This window comes from Stomoxys calcitrans, chromosome 5, assembly GCF_963082655.1.
Source record: "Stomoxys calcitrans chromosome 5, idStoCalc2.1, whole genome shotgun sequence".
Classification (NCBI taxonomy): domain Eukaryota; kingdom Metazoa; phylum Arthropoda; class Insecta; order Diptera; family Muscidae; genus Stomoxys; species Stomoxys calcitrans.
Window position 1 is genome coordinate 5,991,197 of NC_081556.1, and position 25,912 is coordinate 6,017,108.

Here is a 25,912-nt window from a genome sequence, read left to right on the forward strand (position 1 = left end):
TATTTGTGCACTCTCTTTATTGTTGGATTCGGCCATCAAATTTCTCTGGGAAGTTGATGCTTCTACCTCAGCGACATCGAAGTCCATGTCAGGTGGACTGAAGCCAGGCATCTTTATGCAAAAATTGCAGCTTAGATGCCTGTTTCAAAGTCAAAATTATAAGAATTCTATGAATTGCAATTATTTCTTTTTTTCCGCGATAAAAAAAACACTTCTAGTTGAGCTCAGTCAAGATTTACTTAGTTTTATATTACCAATTCAAAAACAAAATGAAGCAAAAAAAACATTAAATGTCAAAAAGAGTACTCCCTAAATTGAAACTTACAGCGCCTACGTAACACAAATTAAATACTGACGGACTGTTCACATTTAATCATCAATTTAATTCGCATTATCATATGTAGCAGCCACAAGATCAAAGGATTTGTGATTAAAAACGTGTAAATTATAAATTAAAACAATTAAAATGTGAAAAAATGAACAAAATGTGAAAAAAAGGAATAAAATGTAAAAAAGGAACAAAATGTGAAAAAAATTTTAAATCCAAACCAAGCATTTGACATCAGAGTTGTATCAAAATCCCACTAGAATGTCAAATGCTTTGTTTGGATTTTAAAAGTTTTTCACATTTTGTTTCATTTTCACATTCTTATTGTTTACTTTAGCTGTTTTTTCTCCAAAGTGAAATCGAGAATTATGTTATGATCAACAGGTCCTTGACATAGACATAACCACTGGTATACGTTCCGTTTCGAAAGGTGACTAGATTTTCATGTTTACTACCATCGCTTTGCTCAAAGTGCATACCAGAAGCACTTATACATTTTTTTATTGTTTTAATTTGCAATAAATCCAAATGTGAAATGTTTGTTAAGACAGCTGTGATTTTTTTCTTAAATCTTAGAACGTGTTTTGAGGAGCAATGAAAAATGCAACTCTGCAAACAGAAGTCAAGAAATCCTCTCGCAAAAATTAAACATATTGTAACTTTAACGACTAAAAATACAACTTCACGTGTGGCAGCCGCGAATGACGCTCGCTTTCAAGCGCCAAAGTTCAACATGATTAACATTGTAGTACGATGTTCAAAACGCTCTCATTCTGTTTTGGACTTTAATTGTGCCATGCATGAACTTGAGCTAACCAAATAGGTCGATTAATCTTCAAATGTAAACGGTTCATTAAGTGATGTGTCAAAGATTATTGCCGCCGTTGTTTATTAGCATTGACTCCGTTGTTTCTGTATTTTACAGTGAATGAAAATGCAAAATACAAACAAAGAAACTTAAATCTTGAAAAATAAGCAAAGGCAGCAGAAAAACTTGCTAAAATCATATACATGGATTACGTTTATTGTGGGGACAATATTGGTGAGTTTTAATTAATTCTATTTGAATATTAGACCTTTGCATGTAAAATTTCTCCATTTCCTTACTGCAACAGTATATCCATATATTTTAAAAACTTTCACCTTGATTCTAGGCCAGACGTCTATAACTAATTTTTGATCAAACAAATTTTCATAAAATTTTATATTTGGAACATTTGTTTTCACACATAAATTGCCAAAAATGAAAAATCTAAAACCAATTTCGTCCGGATAATGCCATAGATATGATAGATAGATGTGTAGTGTAGGCAAGGCTATCCATCTCAAAAGTCCTTAATAATCACCAAAATATCTGGTTAGCTTCCGATTTATCGTTTTAGATAAACCAACGAACATCTGATTGTTCTTCGTGATGAAAAACAATAAGACCGCAGAAAATGCGAAATGAAAATAAAAATTATAATAATTTGCTTTATTATTATATTTGATGATTTTGATCTTCATGATCAAAAAATTGTTTATTGACACATCAATACATCAGAAGAACCGATTCGAAGAACCAGGGGACAAATTACCAAATACGTGAACGAGTAAAACTGTTCGAAATCTCTATTGTGAATTATGTATTTTTTTATTGAAAGGATTTTTGAAATTTAAGAACGCAAAAGTTCAAATTGATCATAATTTATAAAAAAATTGACATAGGAATGTTTATAAAAGGGTTATAACATCCATTAAATACGAGATGAAATTTCATTCGATTCAAAAGCGTACTCGATCACGTACGCGGTAATTTCAAGTTCCTCTCAGAGGAGTGTAAATGGAAATTTGGTGGCTGGTGGACAGTGCATTTGGATGATTGACAGTTTTAATTTTGAGTCATCTAATTAAGATCATAGTTTATGTGGATTTAAGGAGTCATAGGGCAAATCGAATCTAAATTAGATAAGGTCCGACTAATCGTCTCTAATGAAATGAAATTCCCTGCTACTCCGAAAACAAACCGGATATCGCTTTGATCATGAAATGGTTACCATTGGGTTTGTCACAGCACCGTTGCCCAGCGCTATGGTTTTCATTACACAAACAAATTATACTTTATTACCTCCATATTGGCTTGGATTGAAAAAAAAAAAAGAAATTAATTCTAAAAATTTGAATGCAAAGCTCTGGGGTCGAATTACCGCATGCGTGATCGATCTTGTACTTAATGGGTGTTATACCGCTTGTATATAAATTTGTATGTCCAAGTTTTTATAAGTAATGCTCGATTTAAGCATTCGGGATCTTAAATTTCAAAAATTCCCTTTCAATTAAGAGAGATACATAATTCACTATAGAGAGATTTCGAACGATTTTAGTCATTCACGTATGCGGTAATTCGGCCCCTGGTGCTTGGCATTTAATGAAAGACGAATTGTATTTAATTAAGCAAATTTCAAAGTAAGGTAGTAAAGTATTTCGAATATGTAGAGCCAACATGGAATAATTAAAAATTCTTCGTTAGTCAACAGTTGCTAAAAATTTCAATTATATCGTTGGTGGTTATCATTACGGCTTAAAGTACACAAAAAAGAAAAAATAAAACAGAACCCAATATAGACAACATATGGTGCTAAGTTGAATAACAGAAAAATTTCAATAAAAAATCTTTTGAGTGTTGAAGAAAACAAATCTGGAATTTCTACGCATGATGCTAATTTCCCGGAAAATGATGTTCTGTGTCATTTTTCCGGTAAAATTAGGGTGGTTATTGGTTAAAGTTTGCATGAGTGCTGCCTTCCATTCTATGGTTTTCATATGTGGTGTTTTACATTTGTAACTAAGCCATTTAACTAATATGGTTTTCCACATCTCTAACTCGTGGTTCATAATGCCATCTGAATTACCAAAATTCTTCTGCTATTGTAAAATTGGTTAAGATACCATATTTTTTTTTGGAAATTGTGGTCACTAAAGTCCAAGCTGAATTTTGTACTGATTGCCAACACATCTTTCAAAGTGTGGTTGTCTTTGCGAATATGCTTGTTTTATAATGAGAATTTCGGAGAATCAGCTTCAGTATTTTGATGACATTTTTCTTTTGCGCTCATTTTTGCTCTAAAAATAGTTTTTGATTTCAACCGATTATTGTTTGTATCGGCCTATTGGCTTTAAATGACCTTTATTTCCATAAAATTGTATGCTATGTCTACATTGACTCGTTTTGCTTGTGTCGTTTTCAAAAACAACGTTGACACTAGTTGAGATGTTTTGGAAATTGCATTTTTTCACACTCCAACAAAAATGTTAAGATGCACTATAGTTCAGACATATTTTTTCTTGCTTTATTTCTAAAATTTTATTTATTCTTTTTTGAAAAAAAAAATCGGTTTTAATTTTTTTTTGAAAGACTCGTTTTTGTGGCAAAATTTTCATTTGCTTGAAAGCAAAAGTCAGATGGGGCCGACTACACTACCGAGTCTATGTGCTACTTTAAATCTATAAAGGGTAATCTAAAGGCGTTAATTCGCATGATCTAGGCGGCCAATTGACCGGTACCTAACGTGAAATAAAATGTTCACCGAACTCGCTTCTCAATAAGTCCATTGTTACGCGTGCTGTGTGGCAAGTGGCACCGTCTTGTTGAAACCACATGTCAAGCTCTCGAAAAAGTTGGATATCATCTCACTGTACCATTCACAGTTACGTTACGATTCACATCATTGTTGAAGAAGTACGGTCCAATGATGCCACCAGCGCATAAACCGCACCAAAATGTGGCTTTTTCTTGATGTATTGGTATTTCTTGCAATGCTTCTGGCTGATCTTCACTGCAAAATCCACAATTCATTGTTAAATTATAAACCAAACTAAAGATGTCTGACAGTAAAACAAAACACGAAACGTGAGCTATTTAAAACAGTGTTACCAAAATGATGATAGCTAAAAAACAACCTTTAAAACTTATCTGCAAATCTAGTCAGACTATAATTTTGCATACCTATTGAAATATTGAATAGAACTTTGTCAGATTTTCTTACGATAGAACCCAAATTGTGGCTATTACAGCCTTAAAGATTCACATGGAAGATATGGGAGCTTTATTTTAATCTGGATCGACTTTTATGAAATTAAGCACACATACTAGAACGTCAAATAAAACTTCTCGCTCTAAATTTTATAAAGACGGACCAAAATTGCGGCTACTACAGCCTTCTAAGGTTATATCGGATGAAAGATATACATATATGGAAGCTATATCTAAATCTGAAACAATTTTTATGAAATTTTGCTGTGACGTCAAATAAAACATCTCATGCTAAATTTTGTTAAAATCGGACCAACATTGTGATGACTGCGGCCTTCAAAGTCCATAACGGATGAGAGATATATATGGAAGCTATATCTAAATCTAATCCAATTTTTTTTAAATCAGTAGCGTTCTTCGTTCTCTTCTAAAAAAAAGAGACTTGTGCAAAATTTCATGACACCACAACAACTTTACCTTAGTCACAAGAATACATGGGCAGACAGACGGGCATTGCTAAATGGAACCACAAAATGATTTAAAGCCGATCGGTCGCATTTGCTGTCCGATTGTCATGAAATTTAGCACAAGTCCTTTTTTTGGTTCAAGGACAAACGCTATTGATTTTGGAAAAAAATCGGTTCAGATTTAGGCATACCTCCTATATATCTTTCAACCGATATGGCTTTTAAGCCTGTAGAACCCACAGTTTTGGTGCGATCTCTAATAAATTTGACATTACGTCCTCATATGTTAGCAAAATGTTGTCAAAATCAGACCAAATTTAGATGTAGCTCCCATATATATCTTTCATCCGATATGGCCTTTTAAGGCTGTAGAAACCACAATTTTGGTCCGATCTGTACAAAATTAAGCAAGTGGTATTTTATTGGACTTTTTCATACGTGTGCATAATTTTGTCAAAATCGGGTCAGATTTACATATAGCTCCCATATATATCTTTCATCCAATATGGCCTTTTAAGCTTGCAGAAGCCACAATTTTGGTCCGATCTGTAGAAGATTTAGCGTGATTTATTCGACGTCCTCATGATTTCAAAAATTTTGTCAAAATCGGTCCAGATTAAGATATAGCTCCCATGTATATCTTTCATTGGTTATGGCCATTTAAGGCTGTAGAAGCCACAGATTTTTTTCCGATCTTTACAAAACTTAGTACTAGACATTTTATTTAACGTGCCAATACGTTTGCAAAATTTCATCAAAGTCGGTCCAGCTTTAGATGTAGTTCCGACATATATCTTTCATCCGGTATGGCCCACATCCAATAGAAGCTACAATTTAGGTCCTATCGTAAAAAAATTTTACAAGGTTCTATTAAATATTTCAATAAGTATGCAAAATTAAATTCTGAATAGATTTAAAAATAGGTTCCATGTATTGAAAGAAGTACTTATTCTGGGTGGTGTAGGTATAGTCGGCCCGCCCTACTTCTGCCTTTCCTTACTGGTTATCAATGGGTATAAATATGCCATTTGAAGCAGATAGAGATAAGTTTTCCAAAAACGGAAAGGGGTTTATTTATTTTGTGTGCCTGGTATGGCTGGTCAATGAATTTATTGTTTTACGTTATTATTTTTTCCCAAAGGGGGAAAGAGTCGAGCTAATTTGACCAAGAAATTAAGGATTTTTATTGATTGATCAATTTACGAAATTGTATATGGTTATAGCGGTATAAACAAATTATGTGCACAGTTTCCAGGCCCTAAAAAATCCGGTAGCCTACTGATGGGTCTCAAAAGTTAATCAGCATGGCCCTGCAAAATTGTTCGAGCTGCGAAAGTACCGACAATTTGATATTTGTCGGACACACTTGGTGAGAAGTGTGGAGGATTTTGGATTTATTATGAGTTACAATCAATGGATTGGCAATAAATGAGAAAGACCAACCTTTTTTGCCAGAAATCGGCAGGAGGTAATCCATGTACCGGAGAATATCAGCGGAGGAATCTGTAACTAAGAAGTCTTGGGTGACGACAGCTTCTTTGATGATCGTTAAATCTTCGTAGAAGATACATTTGCGGAAGATCATATTCTCCATACATTTTAAGGTAGAGTACCCAAAGTAGGGCCGGAAGAGGGGAATGATAAGTAAATTTTGTTCGAGTCCAGTGTCCTTTTGGCGATCAGAAGTTTCGACGTCTTTAAATTTTTACGGCCAGATAATGTCCGAGAGACAATGTTATTTCCATTCCACAGAAAGAAAAATGCCCGGGAGCAGATGTTTTCCGTCCTAGAATCCTCTTATCCTTTAGATTGAAGGCTCTTAAAAGTTGGTTTAAGAGGAATAGCAGGAATAGGGTCTGAGGTCTGCCAGTAGAGGGAATCGAAGATATTTCCACTACTTTGGAATATAACCATTAGCTATATATTATCTTTGGAATAATGAAATGAACCTCTAAAAACAAGAAAATACGATTTTCCCGCTTAAATAGGCAGCTATTTCGTAATATTTTCAAATAGAATTCCAATTTTATACCAAGGGTATGCCACGTTGGATAACCATCCAACTTTATACATATATTGGGTTGCCCAAACAGTAATTGCGGATTTTTTAAAAGAAAGTAAATGCATTTTTAATAAAACTTAGAATGAACTTTAATGAAATATACTCTTTTTACACTTTTTTCTTAAGCAAGCTAAAAGTAACAACTGATAACTGACAGAAGATGGAATGCAATTACAGAGTCACAAGCTGTGAAAAAATTTGTCAACGCCGACTATATGAAAAATCCGCAATTACTTTTTGGGCAACCCAATACATATTTTTTTTGTAATTTATTGATACATATATATTTAATATACAAAACCCCCAAAAAGTTTCTTTCTTATGTGTAAGACTCATTATAGGTTATTTGTTTTTTTTTTTTTTTTTTTTGCCAACCAATCCTACCATAACCCTTTATACTGCTTATATATTCTACCATATTATTCTTCATTATGACATAACTCAAAACATAGATGTTTATGATGGGGGTGGTAGTCGTTCCGCAACTCACTACTCTCCTAATTTTACTGGATTCAACTTGAGCTCTGGCGAACCCGATTACATGGAAATGGTTCCAATACTTGCTGATGGAGGGGAAAATTTTGGAGTGTCGGCTGTCACATTCGACAGTTACGAGGAACTTCTATGGATGGGTAATCAAGGGGTAAGTAAATATAAACACGACAAATACTTCCATATGACATTGATTTTCAAACATTTTGTCCATTAGGGACATGTAACATCATACTACAGTAGCAACTTGCAGAAGTATACATCCTTTCAAGTCCATCCCACTGACATAGTGCGTCAAATTTCCACCATTGACTCGGGAATTTTGGCGTTGACTCAAACCTCTTTGAGGCATCAAATCCGAAGAGGAATTCCGAAATTTACACACAAGTCGAAAAACATGACTGAAATGGTGTGCATGGAGCAATTGTCACCACACCGTTTGATTATGGCAGGTCTGCAAGATGAAATGATTGAACTCGATATGAGAACATTAAAGGAAACAAATTTGGTACGTTACTTAGAAATCATATACATATTTTATGCAAATCTATAAAGTAATATATATATATATATATTTAAAGGAACATGTTGGGACGGCAGGATGCACAGTGCTAAGGCAAAATTCACGTTTTCTTTTTGCCGGAGATCCATTTGGTAATGTTGCATTGCGGGATTTAAACTCACTGCACGTCGAGCATACCATTAAGACACACACTGGAAGTCTTTCAGATTTTGATGTGCAAGGCAACTATTTGATATCATGTGGATATAGTGGTCGTCAGGGAACTCTTTCTGTGGACCGTTTTCTTATGGTCTACGATTTGCGAATGTTACGCCTGGTGTCGCCTATACAAGTGCTGATTGACCCACAGCTTATAAAATTTATACCTTCGCAAACTTCTCGACTGGCTGTGGTTTCCAGCTATGGACAGGTTCAACTGGTTGATACGGTAGAGCTTAGTGAGCCACGTGTATCCATGTACCAGATCAATACGTCGGGTAGCCAATGTTTACTTAGTTTCGATGTCAGCTCCTCGTCTCAAGTTATGGCATTTGGTGATCAATCTGGTCATATTAGTATTATAACCGCAGTAAATGCAGCACAACCTCAATTCAATAACTTTTCGCGAGACACTGAATTTGCAGATCCACCGCCGCAGTTGCCAATTGTACCCATTACTGATACAACATTCCCATTATCATCGATTGTTTTGCCTCCTTTGGTGACTGGGTCCCGTTGGTTTTCCGACTGGCCTGCGGAGCTTTTGCGCTATCAATATTTACGCTCAAAGCCAATTGAGCAGGACATTTTAAATCAGATGAAAATGCAAGGTCCTATCGGTTATTCCCCCAATCCCAGGACTCAAAGACGTAATCAAATACCCTACGTTTTGGAAAATGCAAGTGGACTTGCTGGCTCAGGCAATGGTCTTACAATTGCATCCAAGTCTTCCGATTCCGGTGTTAAGATTATACCAAGGCGTTATCGTAAAGTCGAAATGAAATATTCTAAATTGGGGACGCAGGATTTCGATTTTGAGCAGCATAATCAAACGTGCTTTGCTGGATTGGAAGCCACATTGCCAAATTCTTACTGCAATCCAATGCTACAAGTACTGTATTTTATTGAACCATTGCGCCAAAAATTATTGGATCACAGATGCAATAAGGAATTTTGTCTAACATGTGAACTGGGTTTCCTTTTCTATATGTTCGATAAATGTACAGGTACTTGAATGTGCTCTGCTTTTCCTAGCTTTAAGTAACCACGCACAATTTCAGCCTCTACCCCGTGTCAGGCTAGCAATTTCTTGCGTTCTTTTCGCACAGTACCGGAGGCATCGGCATTGGGGCTTATATTATCGGACAGGTCTTCAAATGTAAATCTTTTGAATTTGATACAGGTAAGCTAAGTGTAACTCAGTCAATAAAAGTAATCACCTTTGACACAAACATGATTTATAGAATTGGAATCGTTTCATTTTGCATCAAATGCATTATGAAATTCTAGAAACCAACAAGAACGACCATCTATGTAATCTAAGGTTCAGCGGAGCATTGACATGTGGTGGTGGTAAGCAAGTGATATTTCAAGACACCCATAATTGTGTATTATGAATAAAAATGCTTTTATTGTAGGAACACATCCAGAAGAATATCAAACAGAGGAAACGAGTGACATATATTTCCAAGGCATCGATCTGAAGAGTGGTAAGAAAAATATGAGGGTGGTTTAAAAATGTTAAACAAGTTTTTATCAATTTAGATGAACATTTGAAGAACGAGGAGTACCAACGAGAACGCAGTAAAGTTAATGCAGATACTGAGATAAGCCGCCTTTTTGGCACAAAACAAACCACTGTTAACCGCTGCCTCAAGTGCAACGAGGAGAAGACTAAGCAGAGCATTCTATTGACATGCAATCTCAGCTATCCCCATCAATCAAAAGAGGCAGAATACTTTAACTTTGGTACAATCTTGAAAGGATCTCTTTGTTCAGAGAAGGCCATACAAGCTTTTTGTGAAAATTGCAAAAAGTTTTCTCCAAGCAAACAAATAATAAAGGTAAGCCAAGCAAGAAAATTTATTCTCATTTAAAACTTTCTTCACACATGATTTTAGGTGACAGGCCTGCCACAAATGTTAACCGTAAACTGCGGATTAAATAACGAAAGGGATTTGAATTTCTTGAGAAGGCATCTTAATCGCAACAGCTCTAATTTATCGGATAGTCCTGCAACGTTAAATACGAATAAACCATGTCGTTATGGCATAAATTGTTCTCGCAGTGACTGTCATTTCCTGCATCCCGACCGAAAATCACCAACAATGAATCAAAATGTAAATATTTCTCCAAGTGGACGACAAACATCATGGTTTCCTTTATCATTTTCTATGGCCATTAGTGAAAATGGCGAATTGAGCGTCCAAACCGAGAATAGCAATACAAAAGCTACGGAAGCAAATTTTACAACGTGTGAAAATCAAGCTTCTAACATAAATAATAATGGTAAACAACCTATTATCATACCATATATGTCCTTTCAGTAAACGTTTGTTTTTAGTTTATTCGGTAAATGTAAACGAAGATTCATACCGTGAATATGCTTTACATGCAGTTGTTTGCCAAATAGACGATGGGTCTCAAAAGAATCTTGTTTCTTTAATCAATGTCAGCAAAAAGTATCATACCATGAAAATGGAAACCATGGGAAGTCCAGAAGATCAACAGCAGTGGTACATCTTCAATGATTTTAGGTAAGCTAGATCATTACATGCGTATCTTGCTTGTCTCTATAATAATATATGTTAAATGTATGCCTATTACCATTTATAATGAAGCATTTCGCCAGTATCAAACCAAGAATCAGTGTGGTTTACTTTGGATTGGAAAGTGCCTTGCGTGTTATTTTACAGCAGTATCAACTTGGACAAGAGTGAATTTGATGCAATCGCCGATATTCCGCACAATGAGCCTCAACCTCTGTACAATCCATTCATGAAAGTGTGTGTCATGTTATTTCTAATCTATCAATACTTAAAGAAAACTAATAAGCTTCATTCATTGGCAGGAAATCAGTAACATTGTTGTACATGGAAAAAATTGTGGAGATACATTATTAAAACCCTTGCAACTGAATGAAATGCCGCAGGCCGGTGATTTGGTCGCTATGGATGCTGAGTTTGTCACCTTAAATCCACAAGAGAGTGAAATACGTCCAGATGGCAAAACAGCAACCATAAAACCATGTCACATGAGCGTTGCGAGGATTTCATGTATACGCGGGTAAGCTACTATAACAAATTACACAAACAAAGAATACTTTGGGAAAGTATCAATAAATTTCCTGAAATATTTGCTTGATGCAACCCTTACTCTCTGGTATGCCAATTTATAGTCGGAAGAACCAATTAACTTTTTTGTTTCATTGGTCTTGCATTTTCATGTGTTTTTTTTTATGATCTTTTAGACAAGGTCCCGATGAAGGTATACCATTCATGGACGATTACATATCAACACAAGAAAAAGTTGCCGATTACCTAACTCAATTTTCTGGTATTAAACCGGGCGATTTGGATGCGAACTTTAGCAATAAACGTTTGACTGCCCTAAAATATTCGTACCAAAAGCTGAAATATTTGGTAGATGTAGGAGTTTTATTTGTCGGCCATGGATTGAAAAATGATTTTCGGTATAGAGAAACATCAACAACAACAACTGCAATGTGCAACTAAACGAATCTAATATTTTATGTATGTTGTACTTATCATTTCAGTGTTATAAATATGTTCGTCCCCTCCGAGCAAATAATTGACACTGTACATTTGTTCCATCTGCCGCATCATCGCATGGTATCTCTACGTTTTTTAGCCTGGCATTTTTTGGGAACGAAAATACAATCAGAAACACATGATTCTGTCGAGGATGCCCGCACTACGCTGCAGTTATACAAACATTACCTGCAACTACAAGTGGAAAATAAGTTTGTTGCTGCCCTTAAAAATCTATATGATAGAGGCAAGCAGTTGCAGTGGAGAGTACCCGAGGAATAGAGAGAGAGCATTTAATTAGGTTTTAGAATAATTGAATGAAATCCCGTCGTAAAATTTAAAAATCAAAGTACAAATTCACACTCAACCGAACCGCGAGCAAGTAAAAAGTTTGTTATTCCATTTTAAATGAAACGTCGATGAATTGCTGGAACAGTTTTTATTATTATCAGATATATTTTTACACCCTTTAATTGATTTCATTTTTTTTTATCAAAGACCGACAATTGTCCGATTTTCAAAATTAAGGAGAGGCATTTTCTTAAATTCTGCAAAGAAAGTGAAGAATTCTTTGATGCGAATGGACGAAGAAAGCATAGATAATGCAAACTGTTTGTAATGAAGATAACATAAGCGTTTTTATAGGCCAATCCTTTTTAATCAAAGGGGACATAGTCCGATTAAGAAAAAATATCAAAAATCAATTGGAAGTGTGTTGTCTTGGTTAACGCTTCCTACGAAATTGTAAGAAGTTGTCTTCCCACTGGTTATCGCAAGCCAGATAATTGGCCAAATAACTACGCTTATGAACGAATTCTCATGCAATATCCGTCAAAACAAAAACCCATTTTTATAACATTTAAAACTTTCATGCTAACTTAGCGAAACGCATAATTAAGAAAAAAAAACACGTACACATACACATATTTATTCAAGGAAATCAAAGGACACGAAGACATTAAGAAAAAGTAAAAACACATGTATACATATACTAAAAAAGTAATAAAAACAGAAAAAATATTCTACACTCAATGCGTACAGTACGTTTAAAAAGGAGAATACACGAGGATTTGTTTTTGTGGGTTGGTTTATTTTACAAATATGCCTTTTTCAACATACGAAAATAATGTTTCTTCGCCACTCTATTGATTCTCACATGCACGAGAATTATAAATAGGCAGGAGAAAGAAGAAAAAATATTTTGAAAAAAAAAACAAAAAATTCTAGACTGTTCAGCGCATTTCATCTGGAAACTTCTTATATATTGTCATAATCTTCATCGAGTTCCAGGCAGGAACTGCTGCTTGCCAGGGACGTCGTCATGGTTGAAGGCGAAGGGGAGACATTAAATGGATCCGCCATCGAAGCTTTGGAATTACGAGATTGTTGACTGCTATTGTTGGGGAGAGGTGTGCCAATACTTATTGTGGCAACTGCGGGCGTTGATGGCGCAGAGGCGGCATTGGTTGCACTGGCTGCCACTATATTTGATAGATCAATATTAATAACTGGTTCCGCTGTGAAATTAAAAGCTGTTTTATTAGCCGACATACTGGCTATGTGGGCAGGGGCACTTAAAGGCGCCGTTGCATCTGCAGTAATTTGTTGTAAATTGCTATAGTCTATTTTCACCATTGGTTTACTACAGTAATCAATGCTAAGAATAGGAGCGGGTATTATGGCAGTCGGTTGCGAAGGCGACCTTAATGGTTTTGGAGGGATATTTGGTTTGTTGTTATTGGTCGCGACACAATTAGAGGGCATAGAGTATGATTGATGTTTCAGTCGTGGGTGCTGCAACGATGCCGACGGCGAATGATGTTGGACAGGAACTGATGCCGATTCGGAACGTGACAACTTTGGTGGTAAACAATCTGTCGCTGTATAACCACCGCCAGCGCTTGCTAATGATGATGTGGTATGCATAATAACGGAATTTGAACTGGAACTTATGGATCTTTTTAGAAAGGTTTTAGGATAATCATAGCCACCGTTTTGGCCATTTGTTGGTGCATGTTGCTGATACTGCTGCACATGGCGTGACGATGATGTAGATGGCATGCTCAAATCGTAGGGCGTATCAGAATCGGCGTACGGTTCTTCGGGTGAGCTATGGTTGTCTTCTTCATTGTAGTTTGCCGCTTCTTCAGCTACACTAATGTCTGGTATATTTCTTACCAGTTCGCGTAGGAAATCGAAGCGCTGTTCCGACATGATGCATTGCTTCATGTGTGATGTGGACAGAGTTTTGGCATTACGGGAATTTGTTATCTTCAAAGTCTTAGTCAAAAGCGATTCCACAAAGAGTTCCAATGTTCTAGGTAAAGAAGAAATAAAGTAAGACGAGCATTCATTTTATGAAAGCCCATGGAAATGTTATAGTTAAGGAAAACACAAAATATTGTTTAATCATAACGCTAAATAACAAATAACAACAATTCGTCCCCCACATCTGTCTGCATTAGGCATCGCAGCGAAATGGGAAAGCGAAAAAGGTTAACTGTTTGCATTAATTTTGAAAAAGGATATAGATTATAATTGGTACAGCTTGAGCAACTTTTCCCACTTCCTCATCACTTTGCATGATTTTTTTGATGCGTCCCTGCAAATAAACAAAAAATCGAAACAAAAGGTGATATCATAGAATGATATTAGAACGTGCAGCTTGAAATTCATCACTCGTTTTGCTACAAGTTCTATATAGAGTTGCTTGTAGGCATCCACACAGATCCTTATGTATGCCAGTTGTCTAACACGGTGGCTTTCTTTGAAGTTATCAAAACTCGACAAGGGTTGCGAACGCTGGATACGTGTTTTTTTATCTTTTACAATTCATCATCAAATAAGCGTTTCCCATTTCTTTGTTTTATTAATTCGGACGTACTGGCGTACTTACCGCGGGAAAGCGAGCATTGTACTTTTTTTTCTTGGATGGCATTATAAGTAGCAGTACTATATAGTGCAGTGCAATGAAATGAAATTTGTATGAAAATGTCTGGATAAATTACCAGTGCAGGCTTATGTAGAACATCTGTCGGTAGGATTGCCAAGTTACGTTTTTCACAAATTAGTGTGGCCACCCGCAGAAATCCTCTATTGTGAATGGCAAAAAAAATCAAAACCATTAATAAAATTGTGTGCGCAAATCTTAGTACATTTTATTTATGCCCACACATGTTTTGCAAATTTTTTTTTATTAATTTTACAATTATTTTCGCCTTTTTCCCTCGTATTGTTTGACAGGTTGTCACTTGGACTGGCAACTGTTTTTGCGTTTTATTTTTGCCCTTCACGGATTGTATAACCAGTACTCAATTAAAACACAGCAAATGTTAACGTTATAGGGGGTTGCTTTATTGTAACAATAGGTGTGTTTTATTTACCCATTAAACGGATTTTCTGGCTTAGTTTGTATGGATAAAAATACTATCCCCTATATATACCATGGCAAAACTAAAGGTTATTACCAGGATGCACTTATAAGGTGAGGTCATGTCAACAGCTGAGTACAATTTGTTTATTTTGATTTTGCACTAAATTTAAATGTCAAAGGCTTGGTAACGCAGCTGTGATTTTTTTTTAAATCTCAAAAATATATTCCATTTAATCCGATAAACAACACATTAGAACAAGATAAGTTTGTAAAATCACACACATGCACACATATTTCCTTGTGTGTGCAACTTTAACAATAGCAAAATTTGATATGTCATAAGACAAGAACATGTGGTGTGATGGCACCTTAAGCTTATATTCAGAAAACCAAATTCCTATAACCAGAAGAATATCGATACGGTAAATTGTAACCGGATAATGAGAAACCCGGCCTAAAGTTTTTTGCAACTACTTCAAGAGCTGAACAGAATTCTCTGTTAAGATATCAACCGGTTGAGCTATCCACCGGCATTTATTAATGATTCGGTTATAATTTCAGCAACACTAAAACAGCTATTAAAATAAGGTACTGAGGTACTGGATAACGTTAACCATAATAACAACCCTCGTCAATGTGCCCGGAGTCTTTTTTCAAGTTGTATATTTTCATTATTTAAGATTTATGTCATCGAGCAATACCAAGAAGGATCCTTGCAAAGCTAACGCCTGTAAAATTCAAGCTTGTTTGAAAGGTATGGATGTGTTAAAAACTATTTGCCTACCAATTTCTTACATAATTCACTTACCATGCTTTTTGTCATTAGAGAACAATTATCAGGAGGAAAAGTGCTTGGAGGTTTTGGAGCAAATGCGTTTATGCTGTTTGAAGTGGCATGCAACTTCTCTGTGTTGTTCTGGCATTGATTTAAATCGTTCATATTTACCAGATAAATCCGCTAGAGAATCCAAAGAAGGAAAATTATAGATTTTTTAGGTACGTTGCTGTTACATACTGTTATCTTATCTAGTTATCCTAAAAAGTGTATGTATACACATTTGTATTTTATAGGGAATAGAATAATGCAAACTCCGCCCTACAAGCCACCTCAAGAATTGCAAGATATTCTAAATAAACAAGCCACACAAAGAAAGCGAACTGCGCATCTTCCGAAGCGTAATTGGATCCAAAGAAATCCTCGTGCCTTCCAATTGACATTTATAACGACATCATTGTTGGTCTTATTTTCGCGGCCTCTGTACGATATCTTCTTTGAATCATCGTATCCGGTCTCCGATTCCTTGGCTTTTGAAAAGCGCCGGGAGTAATGGAATCGGTCCGTAAAGCCAGACAACGTTTGCGGAACTATCCCATTCTTTTAGGAAAATGTGCAGAATCAGCTACAGCCTATGCAGCGTGCGTATCGCGGGACTTGAATGTTCAACACAAAATTTGTGACAAAGAGTTTAAATTGTTTAAAGATTGTTTGATGAATGCCGCCAAAGAAATGAAAACAAAATTATAAACTGCAAACAAAACAACAATCAAAAGTCCAAGGGTTACAGATATTTTTTATTGGAATATCCAAATATTATTGGAATATTATCCAAAATGGCAAAAGTCTCGCTTTATTACAGATTGAAGGAGCGCCTACTAACATTACCATTCCGTTTCCATATCATAGTATCAATACTAATACGTGTCATTTTTATAATCTATGGAACAATTCATGACCAGCACTCGGATGTGCCGTTTACTGATATAGACTACATTGTAGTGACTGATGGGGCGAGGCAACTGTTAGCAGGCAACAGCCCCTTCAACAGACATACATACCGATATAGTCCACTATATGCCTTTATGCAAATACCAAATGTTGTATTGTACCGGGAAATGGGTAAATTTATATATTCATGTTTTGATATTCTAGTTGCCCTCTTAATATATTCAATAGTACGCAATGAGCTACAATCCCAATGTAATAAGGCTGTACAGTATTTACTAGCCAAATATGGAAAAGCCACCAAATTTTCAGCAAGTGTAAACTATGGAGATTCCGATACCCGCAAAAGTCCCGAGAGGATTGCGAAGGCATCTGCTTGCTTTTGGTTGTACAATCCTCTGACGGCAGTGATCTCAACACGAGGCAACGGTGATAGCTTTTCCAGTTTTTTTGTTATTTTTACTCTATACCTGCTTATAAAATCGGATGATTGTAGAGAAAACTTAAAAAAACGTAACTGGCTGATATTTATTGCCGGATGTATACATGGGTTTGCAATTCATTTGCGCTTATATCCCCTGCTTTTTAGCTTAGCGTATTATTTAACTTTATCTAGAGGATTAGTTAGATCTATAAAAGACTTTTTACGTATATTATTATTTCCCAGCTTTCAGCAACTTCTTCTTGTTTTTGGAACACTCTTGAGCCTTACTACATTCACATGTATCTTCTACAAGCTCTACGGATGGCAATACATTTACGAAGGTTACTTGTACCATTTCATTCGCAAAGATATACGACACAATTTTTCTTTGTATTTTCTTATGCAATATCTAAGCAGCGGTCTTGGTGTAGGTGGTCAAGGTATGTTGGAGAAAATTGTAATACTGGCTCCCCAATTTATTTTGATACTTTATCTGACCATTGGATTCGGCCAATATAGGCAAACACTGCCTTTTTGTATATTTTCGGTGACATATACCTTGGTTACTTTTAATTCGGTTGTGACATCGCAGTATTTCATTTGGTATATGGCACTCCTGCCACTGTGCATTAACAATTTCTCACAAACCATGTCGATGGAGAAGAGTGCCTTTTATTTTGGATTGTGGATGCTGTCGCAGGGCCTTTGGCTTTTGCCAGCCTACCTACTTGAGTTTCAAATGTGGAATACGTTTTACTGGATTGGGGCTCAAAGTGTGCTATTTTTTGTGGTGAACAACTTAATATTAGCTCGTTTAATAGAAAACTATAGCTTTACGTCGTTTAAGATAAGAAAACTATTCTAAAAGGTTAAAATATACATTCAATCATGGTCAGGAGTAAGACACACATGTATTTAATATTCATTCATTATTTAATACTACAATGCATACTATATCTTACAAAAAAAATATATTACTATAATTCTTCCCTTTTATAAAGAAATAAAATAGAGACACCTATGTAAATATGTAACTAATTTGAGTATCTGAAACCAATTGAAAAGGGCGGGATAATCGATACCAAGCTTAGTTGTTGTTCTTGTAGCAGTGTGTTGTATACTGAGGCGGCAGTCCTTGTCGATAAAGGACTCCATCGGGTCACTCCGGTACGGACAACCAGCTGACATGGGATTGATTAGTTTAGTTTTCGTAGTATGTATGATGGTAGGTATAAAAATAAGTGAACAGCAAACTACAATTTTGAGATACATATGTATGTATGTTACGCCATTTAACTCATTTCCCACCTATTTCACTTTTTTTTTGTTTTGATGCACTATAAACAAGACAGACATAAACATTGCTATGCTGTGTGCACCTATCGTATAATTGAGGCGGCAGGGGTTTCGTTGTCCAACATATTGCTCCCCAGCCAGACAGAAAGAGAGAGTGAATTATGTATTTTAGATACACCTGCTTCGTACATACACAGCATTATAAAAATAGGTACGTAAACCAGGCAGCACTTAATTTTTCTTTAATTAATAATAATTTTTTAGGCTACGGAGAAATAGTTGTTGTTGTTGTAGCAGTGTCTTTTACACCGAGACGGCAGCCCTTGCCGATGGAGGATTCCATCGGGTCAATCCGGTACGTACAACCGGCTGCCATGGGATTTGAGAAATAGTTTATGGACCATGTCATTTAAGACTTTCAAGACTGATCACAAAATAGTGTGTCCGAACATACAATAGTTTAAGCTAGGCTTAACAAGCGTAAAGCAGTAGCAATTGCTAGCTAGCTAACCTTCATTGTGTTTCAATTATCCACTGTTTGAGGAAGTTCGCCTATGCTGCTGAATGCTTGGTGTAAATTCCGGAGGGCTTCCGAAAGTTTGTGCCGGTTAACTAATCGTCCGTTCCAGTTTATTGTTTTAATATGTTTATACCCCTCACCATAGAATGGGGGTATACCAATTTCATCATTCGTAAAGTATATATTCTTGATTCTCCGTCCGTTGGTCTGTTGTAAAATAAACCGATCTCGTATCTTGACTTCTTGAGTTTCTAGAAAACGCAATTCTTATCCGATTTGTATGAAATTTTGCATGATGTCTTTTGTTTAGACTTTTAACAACCGTGCCAAATGTGGTCCAAATCGGTTAATAACCCGATATAGCTCCCATAAGAACCGATCTCGGATCTTGACTTTTTGAGCCGCTAGAAGGCGCAATTATTATACGATTTGGTTTAAATTTTGCACGAAGTGTTTTGTTTTGACTTGCAATAACTGTGTCAAGTATGGTCCAAATCGATAGATAACCTAATATAGCTCCTATATAAACCGATCTCGAATCTTGATATCCTTGAGCCGCTGGAGTGCGCAATTCTTATCCGATTTGGCTGAAATTTAGCATGATGTGTTTTGTTTTGACTTCCAACAACCGTGCCAAATGTGGTCCAAATCGGTTAATAACCCGATATAGCTCCCATATAAACCGATCTCGGATCTTGACTTCTTGAGCCGCTAGAAGGCGCAATTATTATACATTTGGCTGAAATTTTACATGAAGTGTTTTGTTTTGACCTTCAACAACTATGCCGAATATGGTCCAAATCGGCTAATAACTTAGCCGGGGTATTTTGGGGACAATAACTGTGGTCAACATTGATGTTTCTAATTGAAGACAAATATTTTGTTAGTGGAGATATTTTTGTATATTTAAAAAGAGACAATCGATAGACTAGCATTTCGATTCCACATTCACCATTTCCAGGCTGATTATGATTTTTTTTCTGATTTTTTTTCTCTTTCATGTCCAAGTTTGTACTTATTTTTGACACACAGTGTATGATTGGCCAAATGCATCATCGAAGTATCCGCATCATTGTGTTACCAAATTTTTTAATTTCTTTCCTCAATAAGGAACAACTGTCTGCGTGGCACCACAAGAAAAAAACGTCAAAAACGACAGTAAACAGTTTAGTTGGATAAAATAGAAATTATGAATGTAGTTTATCAATTTTTTCGTAATAACCACATATTGGCCATATGCGAGGATTGCTATTTGACTAAGAATTTTACATTAAATTTGTCGCGATTTGAAATGGTTGAGGTTCCGGATTTAGTACAAAAATGTGAAATAATATTGAAGTTATTTTTAAATCATAATCATTTGACCCGTATACCTGCGTTTATAGCCAATTTGACTCGACTGCAAGTGCTAACCTTGGACTACAATAAACTTTGCGAGTTTCCTGTTGTATTGTGTCAGCTAACAAATTTGAAATCATTAAACATCAGTTGTAATAATGTACAAACACTTCCCAACGCCATTGGACAGTTAATTCATTTAGAGACGTTCTGGTGCAACAATACTGGGCTACTGAAGCTGCCTGATGAAATAGGTAAATGTAGTCGTCTCGAAACGCTGGGCGTACGAGGCAATCAGTTAGAATCCTTACCTATAAGTTTAAATTCTTCGAAAAAATTGCGATGGTTAACTGCGGAAAATAATCGATTGTCTGCTATTCCGGATGGCTTGGAATTGAAAAATCTCCGGCACCTTAACTTAAAAAGTAATCATTTGACAAAGGTTCCTGCATGCCTGCGAAATATGAAACACTTACAGTACGTCTTTATAAATAATAACCGTATTAGCAGTCATGGCCCTGAATCCCAGGAATTATTAAAATCATTGGAATTTATAAGAATGGTTAATATATGCGATAATCCCCTTTGCGAAGTGGCCGACGTTCAAATGCAACTTAAGGTAGAAGTTGCATACACAAGAAGTATTTTTTGTTTGCCTTATATGAATATACCACTATTTGCAGGAACACAGCAATATAATCTGTGACAACCTAATCCTACAACAGACTGACAATGGTGCTAACGAAGAAAATGACGAAGATGATGATGACGACGATGACGATTGGGAAAATAGTATAGAAACCAGTGATATAGATTCTACAGAAGACTCCAGTAGTCCTGAAAATGATATAGAGGTAATAAAACTATCCACAAACTAAACTCGATTCTAGCTGATAAATGAATATTCTTATGCAGGATATATCCATTCTTATACCTGAATTGTCTCGCTACATAACAAATTTCAGTTAAATGCTGGCCACCCGGACAACGTTTCTATTTTATTTATTTTAAATTCTGAAAATGGAAACTTTGCTATAGAAACTATCAAAAATAATGTAACAACTAAATGGATCATATACATATATTGTTATTTGTATTACAAATAAATTTTTAGTTTGACATTTTCTTCATAAGATCTTCATCTTGCATAGACATGGCGGTTAATTTCTTGCCAATTTTCTCATGAATGTCCAAGTATTTTGCAACGCAACGATCGATGCACACCATTTCGCCTTTGCCTAAATAAACAAAGAAATAAGTTAAGTATTAAACACATGTAAGCAGACCATGATTATCAACACAACATCAAACTCGCCTAATTCAGCTTCTCCATAACGTGGCGGAATACACTTTTTGTGGCATGCATTTGTCATGCGATTATATAAATCCGACATCATTTCAATTTCCATTTCTTGCATCATTTGCAATTTTGCCTGTTCGGCGGGACTTAGGTTCATTTGGGGCATGGCCATTGTGATTCAGGTGTATTAATAAAAATAAAGATAAATTTTTTTATTTGTTGAAGTATTGTTTAACTTAGGAGTTGTCGATGACTATATTTTAAGTTCTCTAGGCGTTGAATCGTCTTGTTCCCACAGATTCGTATTCTCCAATATTTGCTTTTTTCATGCGGTCTCTGATTTGCATATCCTCGTAACGCCTTTTATCAACGGAATTCTTGGAAAGCACGAATGAATATACACCAACAACAGTTATAACAGTCCTACATGTTTTTTGTTAACAAATGTAATAATACTAACATAAACCACACATTTCCAATGTAATATAAAAATAAAACTTACCAACCCACAGCAATTCTTCCAAAATTACCCAAATACATAGTTTTTCCAATTTATTCACCGTATATTTTATCAGCTGTTATGACATAACCTCATACCTGACATCAATGCTCACGAAGGGCTGTTTTTGTTTTGCTAATTACAAATGTAAGAGTCTAAACCCAATGAAAGAGTCAAGAGCCACCTCAAGTTGTTTGAAAGCATACGACGAGATTTCGGAAATCTCGTGTTTTGCAACGAGGTTTCCCATACACTTTCAGAGAAGTCAAATCTACTTAATTGAGGAGATATACAGCAAATCTCCTTCGAAATCCCAATGCAACTCTGCGTTTGTATTGAATACCGGTTATTATTGGTGGTTTTTGGCAGCACTTTTTCTCAACATCTGACAATTTCTATAACATTTTGTAGTCAAATTAAAAAAAATCGTTTCACCAATTTAATTGCTGACCACATTGTACATTGTACAATTATAGAAGGAAGCGTCACTTGTCAATAAGATAAAAATGGGGATAGAAATTCCCACTCTTCTGTCAAACTTCTGTACACTGTCAGAATGGCATTCTAGTTTTTATTTGCATTGCCTGGTGCAACAGCCAAGAATCTAAAAGATTTGTGATAACAAACGAATAAACTGTAAAATAAAACAAAAAAATTGTGAAAAATAAACAAAATATTTAAAAAACTTTAAACTGGGTAAGTGATTTATCCTTCTTCAGTGAACACTGGCAAAAGTTGCTGTTACGAACAGACCTACTGTCAACTTGCTGCCCCTTTCCAGCTGTTCGCGTAAGACAATCATAACCAATGGCCCACCATTAGCATACCCAATAAGAGTTATAGTATGGACTTAGTGTGTCATGTCACTTTTTATACACCCCACCGCCAGCAGACATATGCTGGTGGTTTTGACACATACATTAACATGAAGAAGAAGAAGATAACCAATGGCTAACATCGCATCATCGGTCCTATGGACCGGAACAAGCTTGTTTGCCCATGGAGAATGATAAAGGTCGCCACCTCCACATACAAATATGTGGCTACAACAACAACTTAAAAAAGGATTTGAGCATATGTGGAGCTAAATGTTGTTTCTCTCTGCTTTCTTTTTACCAAGATAGTACACAGAACAATCTCAGTGATAATATACAGAGACTTAACTGGAAGTATAACAGAAGCTTGAGAAGGAGTTTCAGGGAGCTGATCCTTCATGTCGATTTCGAAACACAAATACCAAGGACGCAGAAATATTCCCGGCAAGGGATAGCTGTGAGCACAACACAGGCTAGAACACAGAGGACCGATCTGTGTGGTGTTCATTGTTGTTATGAGAAGCTTACTGCGAGCTACCGAGCGCGTCCACAGGTTGCGGATAGTGGAATGCTCCATATCGGGCGGAGAATCTCAGTGAGAGGACGAGCGGCACCTGCTCTTGCACAAATACTGAGTGCTCGATATGACAGGGCGGGTTATTGACGCCATTAAATATCCAATGACACCCGCGACGATCGGTCCTTTGGACCGGAACGATCTTGCTAATCTACAGAAGCTTGACGAAGATCACCACCTCTACATGCAAATGTGGTTTCAACAAGGCAATTTCTATTAAATTTTTAATTAAACAAATTTTCGTGATATTTTTTTCTGTGTATAGGATAATTTACTCTGCCTAATCTGTCTATTATTTTTTTGACGAATAATAGACACTGTTATGTTTTTACTTTACACAATTTAATTCGGGTTCTCCTTTAATCCTAAGTCTTAAAAAAACACATTTCAAACGACTCTGCTACAAGTGCTCACCCCAGAAGAACTGTATATTCAATAATACTTCGTTTAAACAAAACAATGGAGACCACCGTGATGCAGAGGTTAGCATTTCTGAGCCCAAGTCTTGGTGAGAACATAAGAAATTTGTTTTTATTGGTGACTAGCTGGACCGGGCCCGCTCCGCTGCGCCTTCTTTTGCTTTATATGGAACAAAATTTTCCTTGCAATATTTATTTTACTATTATGCTACGAAAATAGTATATCTGTTGGCAAACAGTTTAACATTATAAGAGCCTTTATCTGAATCCCATCTTTATAGATCTACGAATAAAAGTTTGGATGTAAGGTGTACACCATTCTTAAAATACTTTATTTCAGCCCGATATTCTCATGATGTCTGATTTAGGGGTGTTTTCGGGGCTGAGGTGGTTCCCCAGACACTTGGCCTGAAAAAATATCAGCATCGTGCTCTTCTCTCAAATACCATTTTTTTAAACCCCATATTGCAATTGGTTTTGAGGGGAGTTTACAAGATGAGGCGTCCCCCAAAAACATGGCCCAAGATTGGTTATCAAATTAATTTTCTAATCAAATACTTTTCATTTGAGCCACATATTGGCATGGTGGAAAAATTTTTACCCCTTGTGGTGCGTTTTGGGGAAGGGGTGATGTCTAAAATACATGGTCCTACATTTGGATATCAAATCGTATTGCTTTATACCTTTATTTGAGCCCCATATTGCGATGGTCAGTAAAAAATTGCTGTATATATATATTTGAACCCCATATTCCCACTGGCCTTAAAATTGGATATCAAACTCGTTTTCTAATCTCAAATACCATTCACTTAAACCCCTTATTGAAAAAGCCAACAAACATGTCCGGTTTGGGGTATGGGCCCTAAAAATAATAAATATCGAGCTCCACTGTCTTGAAGACCCACATTGTCTTGGTGAGCAAATACGTCTTACTTGGGGGTTGTTATGGGGGTGGGACGTCCCCTAGACAGTTGCACCCGAATGTTGTTGTCAGATTCATGGTCTACTTCCAAATACCCTTCATTTGAGCTCAATTTTTCCATAGTCGGCAAACATGACCGGTTTGGGGGTGTTTTGGGGATGGGGCCGTCCACTCAGTGACTTGGCTTTGAATATATGTATCAAATTCGTTTTCTACTCTAAAATACCTCTTATTTAAGCTTCATATTGCAATGGTCAGCGAATACTTCCTATTTGGGTGGTGTCCCCATGGACACTTTTCCCGAACATTGATAGCAGATTCGTGCTTTACTTTCAAAGACCTTTCATTTGAGTCCAATATTGCTATGGTCGTAAATTTGTCTTCTTGGGGTTTGTTCTCGGAGATGGGATGTCCCCCAAAAACTTGGCCCCACATTTGGATATCATACTCGTATTCTACACTCAAATAACTTTTATTTAAGCCCCATCTTGCCATGGTCAGTAAATAAGTCCTGTTTGGGGGGTGTTTTGGGAAAGAGGTGGACCCCCAGAATCTTTGTCCTAAATTTGGATATCAGATTCGTACTTTACTCGAAAATACCTTTCATTTGAGTCCCATATTGCCATGGTCGGTAAATATGTCCGATTTAGGGGTGTTTTGAGGATTGGGGTGGTCCCCCAAACACTTGGTCGGACAATTGGATATCAGATACGTTTTCTAATCTTAAATATCTTTCATTTAAGTCCCATATTGTCGTGATTGATGTATATATATATTTGGTAGGTATCCCATACAAATTTGAATACCAAATTTTTGTTTATAGGTTACACACAAATTTTCGCTTAAATCGCACCACCCAACTCCGAGATTTGGCGTTTCTGAAAATTAGGGTAAGGGGGAGGGTCCGCTCCCCCGTCAGATATCAAAAAATGTAATATCCCATTTTCACCACGGGATCATTATGCACCATCAGTGAAAATTTCAAGAAAATCGGTTCAGTCGTTTCTGAATCTATAAGGAACACACAAATTGATTTTTATGTATAAGACTATACCCGAAACTGTCTATCGCAA

General features: G+C 36.2%; 9 protein-coding genes across 11 annotated transcripts; 6 read left to right on the forward strand and 3 right to left on the reverse strand.

Moving 5' to 3' along the window:
* Nucleotides 1-1,230: 1,230 nt before the first annotated feature.
* LOC106095278 (PAN2-PAN3 deadenylation complex catalytic subunit PAN2) lies at nt 1,231-12,660 on the forward strand. The gene is made up of 14 exons (XM_013262519.2): nt 1,231-1,370; nt 7,322-7,512; nt 7,579-7,869; nt 7,943-9,089; nt 9,144-9,265; nt 9,327-9,435; nt 9,501-9,572; nt 9,628-9,926; nt 9,984-10,371; nt 10,427-10,619; nt 10,704-10,866; nt 10,934-11,148; nt 11,333-11,554; nt 11,639-12,660. The coding sequence occupies exons 1-14, from the start codon at nt 1,340-1,342 to the stop codon at nt 11,913-11,915; spliced, it is 3,720 nt and encodes a 1,239-aa protein (XP_013117973.2). The 5' UTR covers nt 1,231-1,339; the 3' UTR covers nt 11,916-12,660.
* A 42-nt stretch (nt 12,661-12,702) lies between these two features.
* On the reverse strand, nt 12,703-14,793 carry LOC106095296 (dr1-associated corepressor homolog). Of its 2 annotated transcripts, none has more exons than XM_013262537.2 (3): nt 14,642-14,793; nt 14,163-14,235; nt 12,703-13,954 (listed from the first exon to the last, which is right to left on the reverse strand). In XM_013262537.2, the coding sequence occupies exons 1-3, from the start codon at nt 14,756-14,758 to the stop codon at nt 12,891-12,893; spliced, it is 1,254 nt and encodes a 417-aa protein (XP_013117991.1). In that variant the 5' UTR covers nt 14,759-14,793; the 3' UTR covers nt 12,703-12,890. The 2 variants fall into 2 exon arrangements, with proteins under 2 accessions (XP_013117991.1, XP_013117998.1); XM_013262544.2 differs by lacking the exon at nt 14,642-14,793 and adding an exon at nt 14,530-14,635.
* An 819-nt stretch (nt 14,794-15,612) lies between these two features.
* LOC106095480 (cx9C motif-containing protein 4) lies at nt 15,613-15,993 on the forward strand. Its single transcript, XM_013262721.2, has 2 exons — nt 15,613-15,760; nt 15,833-15,993. Exons 1-2 carry the CDS (start codon nt 15,691-15,693, stop codon nt 15,991-15,993), a joined length of 231 nt encoding a protein of 76 aa, XP_013118175.1. The 5' UTR covers nt 15,613-15,690.
* Nucleotides 15,994-16,088: 95 nt separating this feature from the next.
* LOC106095469 (uncharacterized) lies at nt 16,089-16,334 on the forward strand. Its single transcript, XM_013262710.2, has one exon. The coding sequence runs from the start codon at nt 16,089-16,091 to the stop codon at nt 16,332-16,334; it is 246 nt and encodes an 81-aa protein (XP_013118164.1).
* Nucleotides 16,334-16,618, forward strand: LOC106095491 (uncharacterized). Its single transcript, XM_013262730.2, has one exon. The coding sequence runs from the start codon at nt 16,334-16,336 to the stop codon at nt 16,529-16,531; it is 198 nt and encodes a 65-aa protein (XP_013118184.1). The 3' UTR covers nt 16,532-16,618.
* Nucleotides 16,531-18,187, forward strand: LOC106095458 (GPI mannosyltransferase 1). Its single transcript, XM_013262700.2, has one exon. It carries the CDS (start codon nt 16,618-16,620, stop codon nt 18,016-18,018), a length of 1,401 nt encoding a protein of 466 aa, XP_013118154.1. The 5' UTR covers nt 16,531-16,617; the 3' UTR covers nt 18,019-18,187.
* A 1,205-nt stretch (nt 18,188-19,392) lies between these two features.
* Nucleotides 19,393-21,440, forward strand: LOC106095547 (uncharacterized). Of its 2 annotated transcripts, XM_013262780.2 has the most exons (4): nt 19,998-20,291; nt 20,355-20,926; nt 20,991-21,161; nt 21,223-21,440. In XM_013262780.2, the coding sequence occupies exons 1-4, from the start codon at nt 20,159-20,161 to the stop codon at nt 21,274-21,276; spliced, it is 930 nt and encodes a 309-aa protein (XP_013118234.1). In that variant the 5' UTR covers nt 19,998-20,158; the 3' UTR covers nt 21,277-21,440. The 2 variants fall into 2 exon arrangements, with proteins under 2 accessions (XP_013118233.1, XP_013118234.1); XM_013262779.2 differs by having other exon boundaries at nt 19,393-20,926.
* Nucleotides 21,371-21,784, reverse strand: LOC106095548 (mitochondrial import inner membrane translocase subunit Tim10). Its single transcript, XM_013262781.2, has 2 exons — nt 21,623-21,784; nt 21,371-21,545 (listed from the first exon to the last, which is right to left on the reverse strand). The coding sequence occupies exons 1-2, from the start codon at nt 21,777-21,779 to the stop codon at nt 21,418-21,420; spliced, it is 285 nt and encodes a 94-aa protein (XP_013118235.1). The 5' UTR covers nt 21,780-21,784; the 3' UTR covers nt 21,371-21,417.
* An 88-nt stretch (nt 21,785-21,872) lies between these two features.
* On the reverse strand, nt 21,873-22,217 carry LOC106095549 (uncharacterized). Its single transcript, XM_013262783.2, has 2 exons — nt 22,110-22,217; nt 21,873-22,030 (listed from the first exon to the last, which is right to left on the reverse strand). Exons 1-2 carry the CDS (start codon nt 22,145-22,147, stop codon nt 21,877-21,879), a joined length of 192 nt encoding a protein of 63 aa, XP_013118237.1. The 5' UTR covers nt 22,148-22,217; the 3' UTR covers nt 21,873-21,876.
* Between the last annotated feature and the right edge of the window lie 3,695 nt (nt 22,218-25,912).

Bases quoted from the DNA above. Each gene is read 5' to 3' on its own strand.
- LOC106095296 (XM_013262537.2), bottom strand. From the start codon at position 14,758: ATGGTTTTGATTTTTTTTGCCATTCACAATAGAGGATTTCTGCGGGTG. The intron at 14,236-14,641 runs GTAATTTATCCA...GTTTATTTGCAG, and splicing joins TTCTACATAAGCCTGCACTG to GGACGCATCAAAAAAATCAT. The intron at 13,955-14,162 runs ATATCCTTTTTC...TTTCTTCTTTAC, and splicing joins AGCTGTACCAATTATAATCT to CTAGAACATTGGAACTCTTT.
- LOC106095469 (XM_013262710.2), top strand. From the start codon at position 16,089: ATGCAAACTCCGCCCTACAAGCCACCTCAAGAATTGCAAGATATTCTA.
- LOC106095548 (XM_013262781.2), bottom strand. From the start codon at position 21,779: ATGGCCATGCCCCAAATGAACCTAAGTCCCGCCGAACAGGCAAAATTG. The intron at 21,546-21,622 runs GCGAGTTTGATG...TTGTTTATTTAG, and splicing joins TTATGGAGAAGCTGAATTAG to GCAAAGGCGAAATGGTGTGC.
- LOC106095491 (XM_013262730.2), top strand. From the start codon at position 16,334: ATGGAATCGGTCCGTAAAGCCAGACAACGTTTGCGGAACTATCCCATT.
- LOC106095278 (XM_013262519.2), top strand. From the start codon at position 1,340: ATGGATTACGTTTATTGTGGGGACAATATTG. The intron at 9,090-9,143 runs GTACTTGAATGT...GCACAATTTCAG, and splicing joins TATGTTCGATAAATGTACAG to CCTCTACCCCGTGTCAGGCT. The intron at 9,573-9,627 runs GTAAGAAAAATA...TTATCAATTTAG, and splicing joins AGGCATCGATCTGAAGAGTG to ATGAACATTTGAAGAACGAG.
- LOC106095547 (XM_013262779.2), top strand. From the start codon at position 20,159: ATGAATGTAGTTTATCAATTTTTTCGTAATAACCACATATTGGCCATA. The intron at 20,927-20,990 runs GTAGAAGTTGCA...CACTATTTGCAG, and splicing joins ACGTTCAAATGCAACTTAAG to GAACACAGCAATATAATCTG. The intron at 21,162-21,222 runs GTAATAAAACTA...ATTCTTATGCAG, and splicing joins GTCCTGAAAATGATATAGAG to GATATATCCATTCTTATACC.
- LOC106095458 (XM_013262700.2), top strand. From the start codon at position 16,618: ATGGCAAAAGTCTCGCTTTATTACAGATTGAAGGAGCGCCTACTAACA.
- LOC106095480 (XM_013262721.2), top strand. From the start codon at position 15,691: ATGTCATCGAGCAATACCAAGAAGGATCCTTGCAAAGCTAACGCCTGT. The intron at 15,761-15,832 runs GTATGGATGTGT...TTTTGTCATTAG, and splicing joins AATTCAAGCTTGTTTGAAAG to AGAACAATTATCAGGAGGAA.
- LOC106095549 (XM_013262783.2), bottom strand. From the start codon at position 22,147: ATGTATTTGGGTAATTTTGGAAGAATTGCTGTGGGTTG. The intron at 22,031-22,109 runs GTAAGTTTTATT...AAAAACATGTAG, and splicing joins GGAAGAATTGCTGTGGGTTG to GACTGTTATAACTGTTGTTG.